Source organism: Micromys minutus (assembly GCF_963924665.1).
Source record: "Micromys minutus genome assembly, chromosome: 15".
Lineage (NCBI taxonomy): Eukaryota > Metazoa > Chordata > Mammalia > Rodentia > Muridae > Micromys > Micromys minutus.
In genome coordinates, this window is record NC_137984.1 from 17,829,946 (window position 1) to 17,847,876 (window position 17,931).

General features: G+C 41.7%; 1 protein-coding gene across 1 annotated transcript; it reads left to right on the forward strand.

Moving 5' to 3' along the window:
* Nucleotides 1-3,462: 3,462 nt before the first annotated feature.
* On the forward strand, nucleotides 3,463-12,276 carry CA3 (carbonic anhydrase 3). Its single transcript, XM_080929462.1, has 7 exons — nucleotides 3,463-3,621; nucleotides 4,272-4,469; nucleotides 6,817-6,935; nucleotides 7,778-7,870; nucleotides 8,670-8,732; nucleotides 9,794-9,949; nucleotides 11,314-12,276. Exons 1-7 carry the CDS (start codon nucleotides 3,588-3,590, stop codon nucleotides 11,431-11,433), a joined length of 783 nt encoding a protein of 260 aa, XP_080785588.1. The 5' UTR covers nucleotides 3,463-3,587; the 3' UTR covers nucleotides 11,434-12,276.
* Nucleotides 12,277-17,931: the final 5,655 nt, after the last annotated feature.

A 17,931-nucleotide genomic window follows, 5' to 3' on the forward strand; every position in this document is an offset into this window, starting at 1 on the left:
CTCTAGATTTGGGACCCACCCAAGGATGTCCTGTAGAATAGCATTTACAATTCAAAAGCCAATTTTTATTACATAAATTCTTTAAATATATATATATATATATTCAATTATATTTATAACGTGAGAGTAAGAATTGATGTAATGTGTTGATTTTCAAGTGTGAACGCATTACATTGATTGCTGTGGGAACTTAGAGAAGGGGGGGGCTATTCTGAGAAGACATATAATCATCCGAGAGTCACAATTCTTTGCATTGTGAAGTATATAGGGTACCATTAAGGGAATCAAAATAACCTCTTCTAGCTCCTATAGAAATGAAGTTGGTGTATTTTTCTTCCTAGGATGCAAAGTGCTTTACATGACAGTAGATATAAAATTCTTTCTCCTTTCCAAACATGAATCATTGCAACAGGAAGAAGTGCCTTAGCCTTGAGTTAGAATGGCAGCCGAGAACAAAACAAGGCCAGTGTAATGCATCATTGATCTCACACATGACAAGAACTTGACATTTGTATGCACATGACACAGTCTACATAATTGGTGATATGAACTGACTTAAACTATGAAGTACATAAAAACAAAGGAATGGCTGAACCAAAGAAAACTGTTTGAAAAGATACACAGCAAGAGAGAATAAATGCCTTATGAGAATAGTAAAGGAGTCTCTGTAGCTGCTATGAAGTGGAGAGCACACACACCATGCTTTTGAAAACACCCCAAACTCCATTAGGGGTACAGATTTCACTGGAAACAAAAATTCTCATCACCAAGTAGCATGAATTTTAATCCCCATAGGGTGAGTTTTGGGTATTATTGGAGTGCTGAGAGCTCTATTTAACTCTGTTAGATTAATGCATTTTGAACATAATTGGCTCTCTGTGGATGAAAGGCTTGCTATGATTCCTATGGTGTATAAGCCCAAAGCATGACTACTCCAAGCAGTGCAAGACAGTTTGTAGGAAAGGTTGGATGCTGTGGGTATTAACTTTTATTTCATATACTCAAGACAAACCTGTGGGTTAGCACCAATACTTCGTATCATTCAAGGAAGGCACTGTTTATGGCCAACAAGATGACATTGCATGTTAAATGTATTGAGCAATGAATGATTCTAATTTTGCTGAGTGCTCACTCTACTATCCTAAGCTATGTTTTTTGGCTTTCCTTCTGTGCTCTGCCCAACAGTTTCCTAGCAATAGCCAGGTAGGCTAAGCTTGCTATAAAACAAAACAAAACAAAAAATTCCTGTTTGGCCTTTCTGTCTCTCTCTGACTTTCTGATGCTCTGACTGTCTTCTCCCTCTGAACCCTTTCTCCCTTTCTCCCTTTCTCCCTACCCACCTCTCTTTCACATATTCCTGCTGGCCTCCTCTCTCTCTCTCTCTCTCTCTCTCTCTCTCTCTCTCTCTCTCTCTCTCTCTCTCTCTCTCTCTCTGACAGAACCTTATTTTTGTATCCTTGGCCACTCTTGAACTCACTCTGTAGACCAAGCTGGCTGAAATTCACAGATATGGTTGCCTTGTTCACTGCTGATGCTGGGACTAATGGCATAAACTACCTCACCTGGTTTATACTTACATAGTTATTCTAAATTATGTTAAATTATAGTTTTCAATAATTTTATCCAAAGTACTGTTTTGAATATACAAACCAGTTGCAAATTCTACCTCGTGTCTCTTTTAGTATGCCACACTATGTACATCATTAAGGTGCTCATAAAGCATTTAAAAGGATACTCTGGGCATAAACAGCAGTAACATTATGAATTACTAGATTGTACGTATAATTCATTGTCTTTCCTACCTCAGTACTCAATATCAAATAAATCTTGGTAACTATAAGCTATCAATCTCCTAATCATACAGGTCAGAGAAAAGTTTCTGTCACAGTTGATAGCCTGGGATGAGACTACAGTTTACTCACACCAACAATCATGTAGCCGTACTTTAAAGCTCCTCTATTAATCTCACACACAACAGCAGACATCACAGCGAGCTAGAAACCCAGGCACACATGGCCCCTTAACTTAGAGTTAAGGGTATTTGTTTCTCTGTGTTTGCTTGGATCTTCCAAACCGAAGATTCCTGATTCCACAGTGCTATTGTGTGGATCAAGTGATCCCTGGTCACAAAAATACCCTGAGACTGACTCCCCTGGCGTCCAGGTTCTGAGTGTGGTCAGCCATTCCACATACCTAGCCGATGAGCTGTCTTTGCCATGGTGAGAGATTTCCTTCTCAGGTTTTGTTACCCACTAGGGAAAGTAAAATGTAAAAGTCATTTTTATCAAAGTAAAAGTTATGAAAAAAATGCTTGCAGAATTCTTGTTCAAGGCATTTCCAAGATGAGGTTTATCTTTCTGGTTTTAAGATATTCTTGCTCAAACAAGATTTTTTTTTCATAATCGATGCATAGAATTGCAAACATCTATTATACCGGCTTCTTTCATGTGAGCCATAACTAGATGTTTCTAATTATACCTTTGTCATGCACAAGTGGGATATGCCAAGTTTTACTATCCATTTTTGTGGTTTATTGTATTACAGAACACACTAGGACTGAGAAAAAAGTCCTCTTGCCCCCTCCAAACCGATAGGCCTCCCCCACCCCCGTCTCTAATTATGTCTTGGAGAATAAAACTTTTATGCAGCATACTCATTTTTGATGGTACCCTGTCAAAGCTTCGGGTATCTTTGGTGTCCTGAGATGAACGGAGTATAGCTCGTGCTGTAACTCTGTCCCAGACTGCTGCCGACAGGCTGTGGTACAGAGTCCCTCCCTGACTGGAGATTCGGGACTCTGCTCCTGAGTCCTACTAGACAAACGAAGCTAAGCTGAATGTGAAGCCTGGACTGTCTACATCAGAGACTCATCCCTTTAAGGATATCAAGGATATCGAGACTGGAAACATGCAGTCTCAGACTTTTCCTTGTCTCTATTCCCAGGATTTTACACGTTTTCCTTAGGAGAAACACGCACTAGTCAGAGGATCAGAGTTCTTTCCACCCTAACCGGATTCCTGCGGGGAAAGGAACTCGGGAGTCTAGAGACTGCGTCCTTCATTCCGAGGTAAAAGTCTTCTGAGGGAGGCTGCAGGGTGCAACTTTTAGTTGCTAAGTAACACACAGGACTGCAGCCTGAGCCCGCTGCAAGTCCAGACCCCTAAGTGCATGAAAACCGAAGGGAAACAGAACTACCAAAGTCGGAGCTCTTAGAAAGCTCAGCTGCTTGGTAGCTGCAAAGGGAACAGAGGAAGGAGCCAGGATTCTTGCAAGAGCCAAGAAAGGCGCCTTCTGTCCCCCACCACTCCCCCCCCCCGCCCGTTCTTTCCCCCTCCGTGCCTCCTCCCTGCCCCTGCCTTCCACCCTCTCACCCGGACAGCTGTCCAGCTCTTGTGATTCATTGGCTTCCCCCGCCCCGCCTTCCGAGTACCATCCCAATCCAGTTTAGCCCCCTGCCTCACCCGCTGACCTAATAAGGCCATGCACACTGCCGGAGACCTATATAAAAGTGGGGACTCATTTGGAGACCTTGTCCGTCAACAGGAACAAGAGAAAGCAGGAGCTGTCCAGCGCTGAGAAAATTGGCCATGGCTAAGGAGTGGGGCTACGCCAGCCACAATGGTGAGTGGGACCAGGATATTAAGGGTGTGCCTGCATTGCACAGGTATGCAGGTAGGAATAGTTAAGAAATAGCAAACACTGAGAGCTTTCTGGTGTCTCGTGCTGCTGGTCTTTTTAACATGATTCAGTGTTTCCTCTCCACGGAGAAACCTGAAGCTCAGAGACACACTCACTGTCCCTAGCTTACAGTCGGAAGAAGTGTCTAAGAAGTCACTCTGCTCGAACTCAGGTCCAGTTGAATCTTATTCTGTGAAACTGAGCAGTGGGCACTTGGCCTCTGAGCTTGGGGCTCTGAAACAATCTTCGCTTTGACTAAGTCAGCCTTGGGAAAAAGAAGAAAAGTATCCCTTGCAAGCTGCACAGTAATCAAAAAAATATGTGATCAATCCATGATTCATTTCAAAGATAGGCTTTTCTGGTTACGTGATTCTCAAGCCGGGGAAGGGAACGCAGAGATAGAAGTGCTCTTCGAGCACAGGTGAGCAAGGATCTAGATTATGCTTGAAATCAAAGTGCTGTGTTGCTCAACCTGAACCACTGTTTCCTGTAACCGCTCTTTGGCTTCTGTATATTTTGTTGGCATAGTTCACTAGATAGAGGCCTTGGGCTTTACTCTTAAATAAATAAATTTCTTCTCATTTACTTCCTAGGTCCTGAGCACTGGCATGAACTTTACCCAATTGCCAAAGGGGACAACCAGTCACCCATTGAACTGCATACTAAAGACATCAAGCATGACCCCTCTCTGCAGCCCTGGTCAGCATCTTATGATCCTGGCTCTGCTAAGACCATCCTAAACAATGGGAAGACCTGCAGAGTTGTGTTTGATGATACTTACGACAGGTCCAGTAAGTATAGCTCTTAGGAAGGGTCATGTGGGTGTTTTCAGTATCTAATGACAAGATGTAATTTGTGACACAGTAACAGAATTACTGAAAGAGGGAGAAGTTCATCCCTGAAATTGAGATGACTTTAGACTTGGCTCTAGTTGTAAAGAACTATATCCACACAACAAAGAGGAATGTCACACCCTCTCCTTGCTGCAAAATGGACAAGTGCCCAAGATAAAAGTTAGCAAAACACTCCAGAGACTGAGTATGGATTAAGAGGGGATGGCAGAGAGCCCATGTGGTCCTTCTGACCACTGAGACACAACAATCTTATAGTTTCTCAGTGGTATGAAGAGCCAGCTCCCCCGCACTGCAAGAAATAAAACAGGCCCTCTCTTACCTGGTGGCTGGAAGGAGGCTAATTAATGTGAAAAGGCGGGGCTACTATGTGAAGGTGGCCTGGCTTCCGTCAGTATCTCAGTGGTGTTAATGCACAGAATCTTTGTGCTGAGTGTTTCTGATGTATATGACCACTTTTCCTTGGGTCAATGTTAGTGTGAAATTGGAACATTCATGGGAGTTTTCCTTAATCACATTAGTAATCAATCTGTGAAACAAAATAAGACTAATTTGAAATACTTTGAATATTTGAATACTAATCTGAAATTTCAGAAAGGCTTAGTGACTCACACCTGTAATCCTAATACTCAAGAGGCAAAGACAAGAGGATTACCACAAATACAAGGCTAACACGGTGTTCCTAATGAGTTCCAGGCCAGCTTGGGCTATAGAGTAAAACTTTGTCTCAAAAAAAAAAAAAAAAAAAAAAAAAAAAAAAAAAAAAAATCGCAAGCTTTATTTCATTGCAAACAAGTCTAACTGAGAATTAGTCTCAAGTAATTAAGAATGCAATTTCCTCATTAAGCTAAAATTTTCTTTGTTGATAAATATAAAGGACCATTTTGGTGATGTCATAAGAAATAATGATAAAGTGACATACAACTTCCCCTTCCAGGGTAAGAAGAGGTCAGATGTTTACTACTTGTTGAGCAATTGCTACATGTTACTCTTTCCCAGTTTTTCTTAGCCTTAAAAGCTGAAGTGTCATTTAAGAAAAAAAAAAAAAACCAACAACAAAAAATGAAATCAAAGGCCACTCACAAAGTAGAAACACATAAAATAGTATTTCTTTAGAGAAATATAGTTGAATGTTAGAGATTTAATAACTAGGTAATAAATAGATTAATAATAAATAATTAACAATAAACTAAACAAATAATTACTAATAAATTAATGGTAATTAGTAAATAAATTACACTCATATCCAAATCATAGCTATTCACAGTGACTGGTCAGGAAACTACAAAAGATCAAACCACTTCTCTCCCATATGATCAAGCTAGTTCAAGCCTAAAATTATTGCTTAAGTCTGTACTGTGGGGTTTCCAGTGTTACTGAGAGAAATCAAGCCTTTCGAAAATAGCTGGCATTACAATGCTATTTGCATTGATCATACCTTGCTATATCTTGATTTTAGGGTTTCCATGCAATTTTCATCATCCTTGGGAAGATATCTGAACCTTTAAATTACTAGCTAAGCAGAAGAAATTGAGACCAACTTCCATGGGAGATATATATATATATATAGATAGATAGATAGATAGATAGATAGATAGATAGATAGATAGATAGAGTGGGGAGGGAGGGAGGGAGGGAGGGAGGGAGGGAGGGAGGGAGGGAGAGAGTCTTCGAACTTGACTAGCTTCCTAGGAAATTCCTGAAAGTTTGTGCCATCTGGCTTGAGTAGACAGAGTCTAAAGCAGATGCACTTGGGAGTTCTTTCTGTCTTGTCTTCTAAGGAAAAACACAACTTGAAGTGGCACTTCAAAAGAGGATTTCCTGCCTGCTCCGAGATCTCTGACAGGGGCAGTGTGAGACGAACTTAAATCTCAGTTAATCCTCACAGTGACTCACAAAGTGTGGAATTATTATCACCTTCTTAGAGATTCAAAGACAAGTGCAGAGAAGTTGATCGTCTTGCCTGAACTTACACAACTATGAGGGTGTGAACTCAGAATGGTACCTAAAGCCTGTCAAATGTGTGTCCCTTCCTGCTAACCTGTTCTCTGCTACTTTAATTTGTTTTCTAGAGTGTTAAACTGACAAGCAAGCAAAAAATAAGAGAGAGAAGAAAATTCTTACTTTGATATGTTCTGACTTAAAGTCACAAGCACTGTGGGGACGGTTCCATGTTCCCAGACGGTGACATCTTTTATTCACGGAGTCTTTTGTAGAGTTCTGGTTTCAGACAGGGCTCTGCAGAGGCAGGCTGAACTCACCAGTCACCTTGTTTCCTTACTCACAGTGCTGAGGGGTGGCCCTCTCTCTGGACCATACCGACTTCGTCAGTTCCATCTTCACTGGGGTTCCTCCGATGACCATGGCTCTGAGCACACAGTGGATGGAGTGAAATATGCAGCTGAGGTAGGAAGAACTGCCCAGCTCACTGTATGTCTCTAACAGTCAAAACCGGAAAATCAGAAACTCTTTGTTTCAAGCCTTTCATTGTAGATATTTCAGGTTTAACACAAAGTGGGGTCAGGGAGAAGTGGACAAGTGTATTGTTATGAATATTCCTCAGATTACACTGAACAGTAAGGAAGCAAATTCATGTGAAGTACCTATATGAATTAACCCATCAGATCCCCACTGCAACCTTATGTACAATGTTACAAATGGGCAACTCCAAGAAACTCCAAGTACTGACCAGGCCTGGCCATGGTTGGCTTCCATATTAGAAGAGATCAGGCACATCGAAGAGGGTATAGCCATTCCTCTACAGCCAATCTAGAGAGAAACAAATTATTAGGAATGTCTTTCTGCTAGACATTTCCTCCACTGCTGGAGAAGTTTCAGGCTAATTTTTTCCAAATGTAGAAAAGGATTTGAGTACAATATTTGAACCTGGAATTATCACACATGTTTTGAACTTGAATATAACATTTTAAAGGACATAAACTATTCTCTTGCCTCTGCAACTAACTCAAAATGGACAACTTTATTATTTAAGCTGTGCTCGTATCCAAAACTAAGATAACCCAGACACTGGAGCTCTTCTAAGTGAAGACAGGAGCTTTCATACACTTTTTATTTCAACGGTTGAAATTTCACTAAAGTATCACTTTTCAATATTTATGAATGTCATCAACTCTATGCAAATGTTCGGCAACAACCTTGAGACTGCATGCATTTGGGTCTCTTGTGAACAATAGTGCCCATTTCCATAGTGAAGGATTTATCTCACACCCTGTGTTTGGTGGTTGCAGCTTCACCTGGTTCACTGGAATCCAAAGTATAACACCTTTGGAGAGGCTCTGAAGCAACCAGACGGTATTGCTGTAGTTGGCATTTTTCTGAAGGTGAGGCAGACACTGTTACTAATTTCTTCTCGATCCGAATATAGTCCCTTACTACTGTTTAGGAGAGCATGATTCCATTCTTTCCTTGTAGTTGAGGCATGTGTGAGGGCAGAAGACTCAGAGCTTCCAACGGCAAGAGCAATCGCTGACATGCATTCATTTCCCTTCTCCGTTACTCCATTTCAATCACACTGGAAACCAAAAAGCTAGAGCTGGGAACTTCTGTGATGCCAAGTGCCTGGCTAGACCTCTCCTTGGCTTAAAGAGGCCACCACCCACAAGATCTCGGGCTAGGGTGGCAGAAGGAATGTGTGTGTTGTTCAGCCAACCTTGGTTTAAAGTGGACTTAGTGTCATTAACACATGAACTTCATGGTAACCCAATCTGAATTTTAAGCTAGCAGTGAAAATCTGGCTCTTTATTTTCCATTCCAAATGACCTAGTTTGTTCTAGGTTCAGAATTCACTGACTGTGAGTGGAAAGAGGAAAGATTTGGCTGTGGATACAAAACCTACTCTGGTTTTTACTCCTTTAGAGAATGGGTGGGGTGACTTTGCAGAGGGTCAAGGGCCAACGTGTAATTCTGTGGTTTTGCACTTCAGAGAACTGAAATCCAAATTTAGATCAGAAAATATAGACTCCACAATCTTTCAGGGTGAATTTGGCGTGGATTTGGCTTAGCCTGAGAATATGGAAGACATGAATATCGATTATATGTGGATGGGTCAAATCAGTTAATAAGATGATCTTCAGTTATGGTGGAAGGGAAAATATCTCATTGGGTGTCATCTTCTTACAGATAGGACGGGAGAAGGGGGAGTTCCAGATTCTTCTTGATGCCCTGGACAAAATTAAGACCAAGGTAAGAGCAAATCATGTTTCCTCTGAAAACCTAAGACAGTATCAATTGCCATTTTGAATTTCAGGTAGAGTCTGCCACTGTCTGATGGACATTTGCCAACAAAAGTAAATGTTGTGACATTTAGTACTGAGGCCTTAGAGCACTGTCATGGCTGTTGTTTCAATTGCCAGTCATCCTGTTAGATAAGGCCGTTCTCTAGGAAGAAAGGGAGAGATCCTGGGCTCTCCTGTCCCCTCTCCTGCCACCGTGAGCACAGGGTCACCGAGGTTCATCAGGCTAGCCACTTTCACTCTTTCCGCTCTGGTATTGTCCTTTTCTGGTAGCCCTACATATTTAAAATATTCATAGTAAACTTTTCTAACTAATAGACACATTTTAGTTGTCTTTGAGATTATTCTAAGGAGCTGCTTTTAGGTGCAATACTAGGAGTAAGTATTCTAAGCCACCAGTGTACTAAAGTGCAAGACTTCATATCAAACCTCCAAGAAGTAATTCTATTCCAGCCTGAGTCTCCTCTGGGAGAAAGGGCAGACTCGCAGGTTCACCGTGTAAACAAAGAATAAAATATTACCGACTATGGCAGATAAAGTTGGAACGCCAAGCAGATTCCTTTTGGTCTGTGGTTGACAAGTGAAAAGCCTGAACCTGTTCAAATACCTGCTTTCCCTTTTGCTATTGAAATATGAAGTTCAAGAAAAAAAGAGGGGGAAGAAAATGAAAAACCATTATGCTTAATCTTTACAGACCAAGGAAACTTTGACTAATTCCAGGTTACATCTTGTTTTACATGTGCTTTATGCTCATGGTAACTAGTAAGATTTTAATGCATACTATCAAACCTTAAAAAAAAAAAAACCAAGTACTGACAAAAATGTATTTGTATACTTTTATGCAAAAATGCTTAAAATCTGTACGTTTATCTTTGTTCCTTAAAATAAAATTGTTCAATTAAAAATTTTTTTAAAAAAATAGAAAGGAAATCAGTTCTCATGAACCGATGAGGCCTCTAGGGGGCGCTTGGTGCCCTTGCCTACTTAGACAGCCTGCTTGGTGTCTTCCAGGGCAAGGAGGCTCCTTTTACACACTTCGACCCATCATGCCTGTTCCCTGCTTGCCGGGACTATTGGACCTATCATGGCTCCTTCACCACCCCGCCCTGCGAGGAGTGCATTGTGTGGCTGTTGCTGAAGGAGCCCATGACTGTGAGCTCAGACCAGGTGAGCCCAACTGCAGAGCCCTGTGTATGAGCTGTGGACTACACACACCTAAAAGCTGAAATAGATGTTGAGAGTCAGATTGCTGGCTTGGTCCTCAGCTGTCTCACAGCTTGGCCTGTAGAAATACTCTCAGCTTGTTCCGTTCAATTCCAGGATGCTTCCCAAGGGTAGTCGGACAACACAATCCTATAAGAACCGGTGGGATCATGAACATATATTCATTAGTAACAGTGAAGACTGGCTAGTTGATGGGGTAGCAAATTCAGGTCCGAGGAAGAGAAAGGTACAAAAATTACATAGCAAGACACCTTTTTGAAGAGTGTTGCATTTCTCTAGTTTTTACCAAAAAAGAACTTGAGGCTCAGAAACAAAACTATTTCTTCATAAGGGCAACCAAGTGCAAATTCTTCATCCCTGGCCCAGCGTGTCTACTTCCAAGAGTCCCTAATTTCTCTTTTCACTCCTACCTAACTTCCATTTATCTAAAGAATGTGCTGACAGCACTTACTAGACCTGGCTTCAAGAAAAGCTAAATGGGTGTGGGCATGGAGAAATAGTTAAAGCAGTGAACCCCACAGGGCTCACCGCCTGGAACAGGATGTCTCACAGTGAAGTCACTTTACCAGCCTGACTCCTTGGCTTAAAAGAGCAGCTTGTATGTTTCTTCTAGGGTGGACCCAAGAATAAACCAAAGCTTAAAAAAAAAAAAAAAAAATTAAGATTCAGCTTTAACAGTCTTGCTTATTGGCATAAAGATTTTTAAAAGTAGAAGAACAATTTTTAAAGGGAGAAAGCTAAAAGAATATTTAATACTGAACCATATTTTAACATTAACAGTGTAGCCATGATGTTCAGAGGACAACATGCAGCCCTCCACCTCATGGGTTCAGGTTGTCAGGCTTGGCCATAGCTCCCGAACCTGAACCCTCTCGACTACCAAGTCATACTATTTTTATGAGAATTCCCTATTTTCTGATCCTTTAAGAAAAAAAAATCGTTCACGGTTTAACTTACAGCTTGGTTTTAATTTCTTCCTAGTCCTTTAAAATGTAACTCCATAAATACTTGACTACACAGTGGGAGCCTATGAAAGTTTTTCTTACTTGCAGGCATATGATAAACCCTCACCCCCTTCTATGTAAAGTGTATACATACTTCATGCTGAACCCTCTATTTAAAACCGAAGAGAAATCCGGGTGAGGGAGGGGTTATCTAGAGAGCAGGGGATTCTGGATGTAACGAAATGTCTATGTTATGAACTGGGGCTTGCAAACTCAGGGTCTATCCCTGGAGCCTGCTGGTTTGTGGTTTGTCTGGCCACGTTTGAAGGCCTGTGGTTTCTAACAGTCTGCTTCCCCTTGCAGATGGCCAAGCTGCGCAGCCTGTTTGCCAGCGCAGAGAATGAGCCTCCGGTGCCTCTGGTGGGGAACTGGCGCCCTCCTCAGCCGGTCAAGGGCAGGGTGGTGAGAGCCTCCTTCAAGTAAAGCTCTGGGCTTGTCCTCTTCGGGAAAGGAATTCTGCCCCTGAAGAGCCAGCCCGCCTCCTCCTGGTGCTCCCTGCTTCAAGCTCCCTGCTACAACACCTAGAGGAGGAAGAGAAGCAGTCACATGAAGCCTTTTGACATGATCTAACCCAGAAGCATGTATTTCACACCTAACCTTTTTAATAGTCACCTTTTCTTTAAAAATTAGTACTTCTAGTATGAACCCTAGTGAAGAAGAAATAGATGGAAAAACAACGATAGAGAACAGTGGCTTGTTGGGCATATTAAATTTCTCAGTCTCAGCACTTCTGCTTTCAGGCTGAGTTTCTGAGAAGTGGTGGGCCCATGCTGTGTGTGGGTATGAAGGTGAATGCCGACCTTACCCCATTCAGTAAAAGCACAAGATAAGATCATTATAGATTTCAAATCCTGAATTCATAATAGCAGCAGTACCCCATCACTTGTTAAAAATCTGCCTACTACCAAGTCTGCCTGGTTTTAATTACCTATAGAACACACACCCATAAGGCCAGGTGTTTAAAACTTTTTGATCCAGCATTTAAATTTCTTCTTCATAAAGATGGTTTTCTTTGCCCAAAGTAGGGCCATATATTTTTTATTTCACTACTTTGATCTTTGCATGCCTATTCAAAACAACAAAAAAAAAAAGACAAAAAATAAAACAACAATGATAAAAAAAAAAAAAGAATGCCCTGTCGCTGGTGTCTTTTGAGTTGGAGGCTGGAGTGACTGGTTCTTGGAACAGGAAGGAGGAGAAAGCCAACACCGAAGCCAAGAGTTTGTATTGATCACAGAAACAATAAAGACAGGATGCAAGTGAAAAGCGTGTGTACCTTCTTCTTTAACTGAAATTCAGAGTAAATCATTTGTTTTAAGGTAGCATATGCAGTGACAAGTTCCACTGTGGCATTTTCACGCATGTTAGTAATTATATTTAGTTGTACACAATTCCACCCTCCATTACTGCCCTCTCCCTGTGACAGCTGCCCCCCTAAGCCTCCTCCTCTGCTTCGATGTCCCAGGAATTCCATTGTCCTCTTCCTTTAAGATCTATCTCTTCCTCGGCTGTTCTAGTTTCATGAGCCCCGATAAGTCTACACACATGCAATTACAATCCTAAACTTCATGTACGAAAGTTTCTGAATCCTGCCTATTTGTGGGGAATAGGACTGAGCCGTGTGTGCATACAATTCATGGAAAACCAGCACAAATGACAAGAGAACGGAAGGCCAGAGAGAAAACTTTCCAAGTCAGCGTGTTTGCGTTTTTTGTTAGTTTTGTAACTGAAGTAGCGATAAAAGACCCAAGTTCTGACTTCAGCTGCTACCATGGGAGTCTGCCAGCCTGGGCAGTGGTGTTGGTCCATCTCATCATGTGAATGTTCCCAAAGCATCAAGTCAAAGTTGACTAGAGCTCTAGGATTCAGGCCAGTGCAGCAAGCTAGTGTTCTTCGTAGGCATAGCAGCACCTTTTATAGATTTTTTCTAAATGTACTTCAACATGACATGTCCCAACAATGCAGAAATGCAATTAATACACTTAACATTTCTAACACAAAGTCCAGTTGTACAGTCAAAAGCTGGTTATCTTTCAACCCTTTAAGTGACTGATATGTTAGTGGCTGTAAAAAGGGAAGGGGGTGGGCAGCAATAGGCAGTGAGAACAGTCCTGGGTCAGGAGAGCCCGAGGCACTGGAAGTAAAGCCTTGTGGTAAAAGTCCTGTGAGGCTGAAGTTATTTAATAGATTACCACTTGGGTGAGGCAAAACCAGGTTGGTCAGTGTGAAGAGGATGTGTTAATTAAATCCCTTGAAATTAGGAGGTGTGGAGCTCTGATCATTAGTGGTAATGTACAAGCTGCTTGTCTCAGGGCATTTAGCTTGTAATGCTCCGAGCTCTGTAACGACTGTATCCGTTATTTAAGCTATGTGTGGGAGGCACGTGGATTAGAAATGGCTACTATTCTCCTACCTCACCAGGACAAGGCTGGAGGGGGCTGTCTCCCTGGACCTTAACCTCCGAGAGGGCATAGGCTCCATTTCTTCCACTGGCACCTAATACTGTGAACAGCATAGTTTAATCACGTGCCAAGTTTTAGGTGAACAGATGATGTCATAGAGAGTGGTCCAAGGAAGGCTTAGCCTCTCGAACCTCACAGCACTTTGAATACTAATATGAATACTGACTTCCTTTATCTGAGTTTACATCTTGGGAAATTATTTCGTTGACTTTAGGTAGAAACTTCCCCTTGCCCAGTCTGCCCGCACTGTCAGCGATTAATGGAGCATACAACCATCGCCCATCTTACCCTGCCCGCCAGCTTCTCGCTGCCTTTAAAGTTTGCTGCCCTAATAACCTTCTTTTGGAGTACTGAAAACAGACACGAGCTTCTGCTCTCAAGGGACCATCATTTTCCAGCTTAGGTACAGGCCTCCAAACAGTAGCACTTCAGGCTTCTGTAGTTTGTGTAGCAGTTTGCCATGAGCTGCCATCTAAAAAGGCACCGGAGCCTGCCAACCTTATTCTTCTGGGTATAATTGCGGGTATCCCAACATTTCAAAGTGGGGAGAAGCCGATGTAAATGAAGTGTTTCGTAAGGTTCATATAATAGCATGCTTAAAAGCCAGTATGAAGAGCAAGGCTGGCAGAAGTCGTTAGACTGAGGGGCGCAAATGCATTTTAATTCCTATATTTGTAAATTATATAATTGGGGACTCCAATGTAAAACGTTTCAAAATGTAAGATATGTGGCTAGTTTTGTAGACAACTACAGTCCTCAGGATCTAACTGGGGCCATTTATGTGACTAAACAAATCTAGTGAAATGAACCAGGCAAAAACAAGTACATTCGATATAAGAATAATAACCGAAACAAGCAAAACTGAGCTAAAAATTAGCTGCATAATCCAATAACACCTTAGCTGCATTTACTGAAAATTAGCTCTAGATTTTCTACAATATAAGAATGAACTTTGGACATGCATAGTATGTTATTTAGCTTAAAAATTACAAAATGAGTAAGAAGAAACAAGAACTCTGTATGTCAGATTTTAGTTCATACTTAGTGAATTTTAATAACTGAATCCCTGGGAGTAAGACTTAAATTGTACATGTTATTACATGTTATTTTCATTTTGAACACTAGATGGCAATAAAATCTCTGTTACAAAATAATGGCTCCTAAAAGCCACCTTGTGTTTCAATCATGTAGGTGTTTAAGTTGCTAAGTTTTTCAAAGTTTTTTTGAACTGATACCATGTTTCCTTTTCTCACAGGTTTAATATTATCTATTCATAGTTATTGACTAAAAAGATAAAGAATTTTTTTTTTTTACTTATTCTTAAGAAACTTAGCTGAAAAAAAAAGGGGGTTGAGGCTAACTGGGAAGCAGTTATCAAAAGAGAGACTGAGAAGCACTGAGTATCTGAAGCCCTGTGTAGTGTGTAGAAGGAGGGGAAAATCACACAGCATCTGCTGGACAGGACACCATGGGGGGTTGTAATCTGTGTGCCTGTGTGGATGAAAACAGTATCTATAAGGAGGGTTATTTTAAGAATTAAATCAACACACTTAAAATACAAAGAAGTGACATTCTGACAAATTTCCCAGTAAGAGTTAACACCTTTTCAAAACCAATTTTGCTTCAAGCTAGAAAAACTCCAATGGCTTAATACAATCCCAAACAGCCTGTGTTTATGTAGCTGTTCGCAGGGATCTACATCTCATCTGTTCAGACTGGAGGAAAAGATGAGAATTCTCATTTATTTTTGCTTATATCTGGTGAATTTCTTACAAAAGTGTGTGTGTGTGTGTGTGTGTGTGTGTGTGTGTGTGTGTGTGTGAGTGTATGTATGTGTGCGTGCGCGTGCACTTTTGGTCGTCAATTTGTTTCTTATACTATGTGGGTCTTGAAGAATGTAACTTACGTCTTTAATCTTGGCAACAGGAGACTTTACCATCTGCTGGCCCAGTGATGACAGTTAAAGCAAAAACCCATGTACTAAATACGCAGCAAAGGAAAGCGTGGCCACACTGAAGGAACCCATTGCCGAAAGAAGGAGTTTGGAGGAAGGTTAAACAGTTTTTCCTAGGGAAGTTTCTGCTTTGGAGGAGACGCATGATTAGTCAGACAGACATCCAGCAAACCAGGCAGAGAGCAGAGTCCAAAGAATTACAATGTTCATTTCTGTTTGGCACTGGCCTTTCAAATGTCATGAAACGGGGTCCCCTACAGTACATTGTGAGGGCGAATAATCCATCTTGATACTGAAGGCAGAAAGACTCCTGTGGTGAAATTAATTTTGAGCATGCCTGGGCATGTCCTACAGTGAGCATGCCAAACGTGATACACAGATCGCACGGGAAGAAAGTGATTGTGCTTCTGAGGAGTCTCAACTCTAATGGAACAGAGTGAAGTCAGGCAGTCTAAGCACAACATCTTGGACCAAGGGGATGGCCAGTGCTAATGATGTGTCCTCTGCAGATGAGAGGGTGTTCGGCAGGGACAAGCTGTGACAGCTTGGCCAGGTAGATAATCACAGGTGATCAGCCAGAGTAAGAGAGAGTAACAGCACAGTCCCGGGGGACAGGGTGCACTGCGGCAGCACGAGCCCAGTGATCTAAAAGCTAATTTTAGCCACTTGAGAAGCTGCTCTGCAGTAAACAGGGAACCAGGTTCTCCTTTGTATTTGAGTCAGTCCCAGGCAGAGAAGCCTGAAACCTCTGGGAAAATACGTTTTTCCATAAAGTAAATACTTTCTCCGTTCCGACTTGCCTGTACATTTCTGTCCCATCCATGGGCTCTTTTGAAATGTGCATGGTTCCAAACACATTTGTTAAAAGAAAGTCAGTCCCTAAAGGCCTCTTGATTCCCATGGAAGCATGGTACAAATGGAAGGGCTGGAAGATACAAGGCTTACAGAAATCACACTTCTGCCTCTCCGTGAACAGTTTAGAGCAGGACCTCAGGTCACCAGGGGCATACCTGGAGGGAGCGAGAGCCCTAGAGAAACTGGCAAAGGGGATGTGATTGAACAAGTCAAGGAGAACCAAGTTAGAGTAGGGCCCACTGCTGGGTGGAAATGAGAGAGAAGGGTATGTGCTGATGTGAATGTGATGAACCTAGTGGGGAGTACTAGGTTTCATGGCAGTTATGAACTTGGTCTCGAGGTCTGAGGACCTAAGTTAGAACCAGGCACCTGTTAGAACTCAGACTGTATATGTGTAACAGAGGAGGGAGGGATAGATGGTAAGATGAGACTTTTGTAGTATAGTTGTTAGTCTTTGTCAGCACTCCTGTGAAAATTATTTCCTCTCTCTTTGGAAGTCAGAGATAGTTCAACGAGGTTTTGGAGTATTGGAGGATCCAAGTTTGTTACTGAAGAAAATGTGTGAGAAAAACGCAGTTTTACATGTATCAAAATGCCCGGTGCTTATGAACTGAAAACTGAACTCGGTAAAGAAGAGATGTGTTTCAGGAGATAGAGAAGGGAATTCTGTACTTGGGTTCTTATCTCAGGTAGCACCTTTGCCTCTGTGTGCACACTGGAAAGGGGCTGGCACTGTGCCCGTGGAATAGGATCCAGCAGCGCTCATTTGTACCAGCACCCCGTGTTCTTTTTCTGTCTAGAAGTTTTCCTTAATTTCTCCAGTAGTGACTTTAGTTCCCCAGTTGTCCCAAGTTTTGTGTGAGGATAGTTAAAGTGATTCCATATACCTGGGTCTAATCTTTGCCTCACGGTCAGAAATCAGGGAACAGAATACTTTTGAAGATTCAGTAAGCACTCCCAACTGATACAGTCCACTAAGTTCAGGGACATGGGCCCTCCACATTGAGCACAGACAAACATATTATCAAGTATGTTCATGTGCTTATAATTGCTATTATATGTGTATGATACTTGTCCTCAACCACAGCTACTACATTCTGACTCCTCTCTATTGTCGCCATCATTATCATCATTTAATTCTGAGACAAATTTGCATTAAATGATTAAGGTTTGTATTGAGCTTATGGTTTTCTCACTCGGCCTGTCTGATGCTTAAGACACTGGGTATACAAGGCAAGGCCATCTTGATATTTTTGGAAAAATAAAAACTGAAATGTGGCCTTAGATAATTAAGAGAAGGATTATTTTGGTATGGGAAGGTTGGGTAATTCTTTGTGTTTGAGCTCATAGGTTGATTTGTATTTTTCTAGCTGCCTGCTGAAAATTCTTTTCTTTTAAAGGAATACTTTCTTTCATTAAAGAAAGTCTAATTTCTCCTGTTTGCTTTGTTTTCTTCAAAGGGCCTGTTGTCAAGATTGTGAGGTATGCTGAGTCTCTTGTCCTTAGCAGCCTAATTGATAGAAAAACATAGATTGGGCCCCAGGAGGAAGGGAGCGTTCCAGAAGAGTAGGGAAACAAGCAAGGGCTCCTTGAAAAGATGTGGCAAGAAGCAATGCCTTTGGCTGAGCAAGCATTCTATATGAGACACAT

Coding starts and splice junctions, on each gene's coding strand:
- CA3 (XM_080929462.1), top strand. CDS start 3,588: ATGGCTAAGGAGTGGGGCTACGCCAGCCACAATG. Junction 3,622..4,271: donor GGGCTACGCCAGCCACAATG/GTGAGTGGGACC, acceptor TTTACTTCCTAG/GTCCTGAGCACTGGCATGAA. Junction 4,470..6,816: donor TGATACTTACGACAGGTCCA/GTAAGTATAGCT, acceptor CCTTACTCACAG/TGCTGAGGGGTGGCCCTCTC.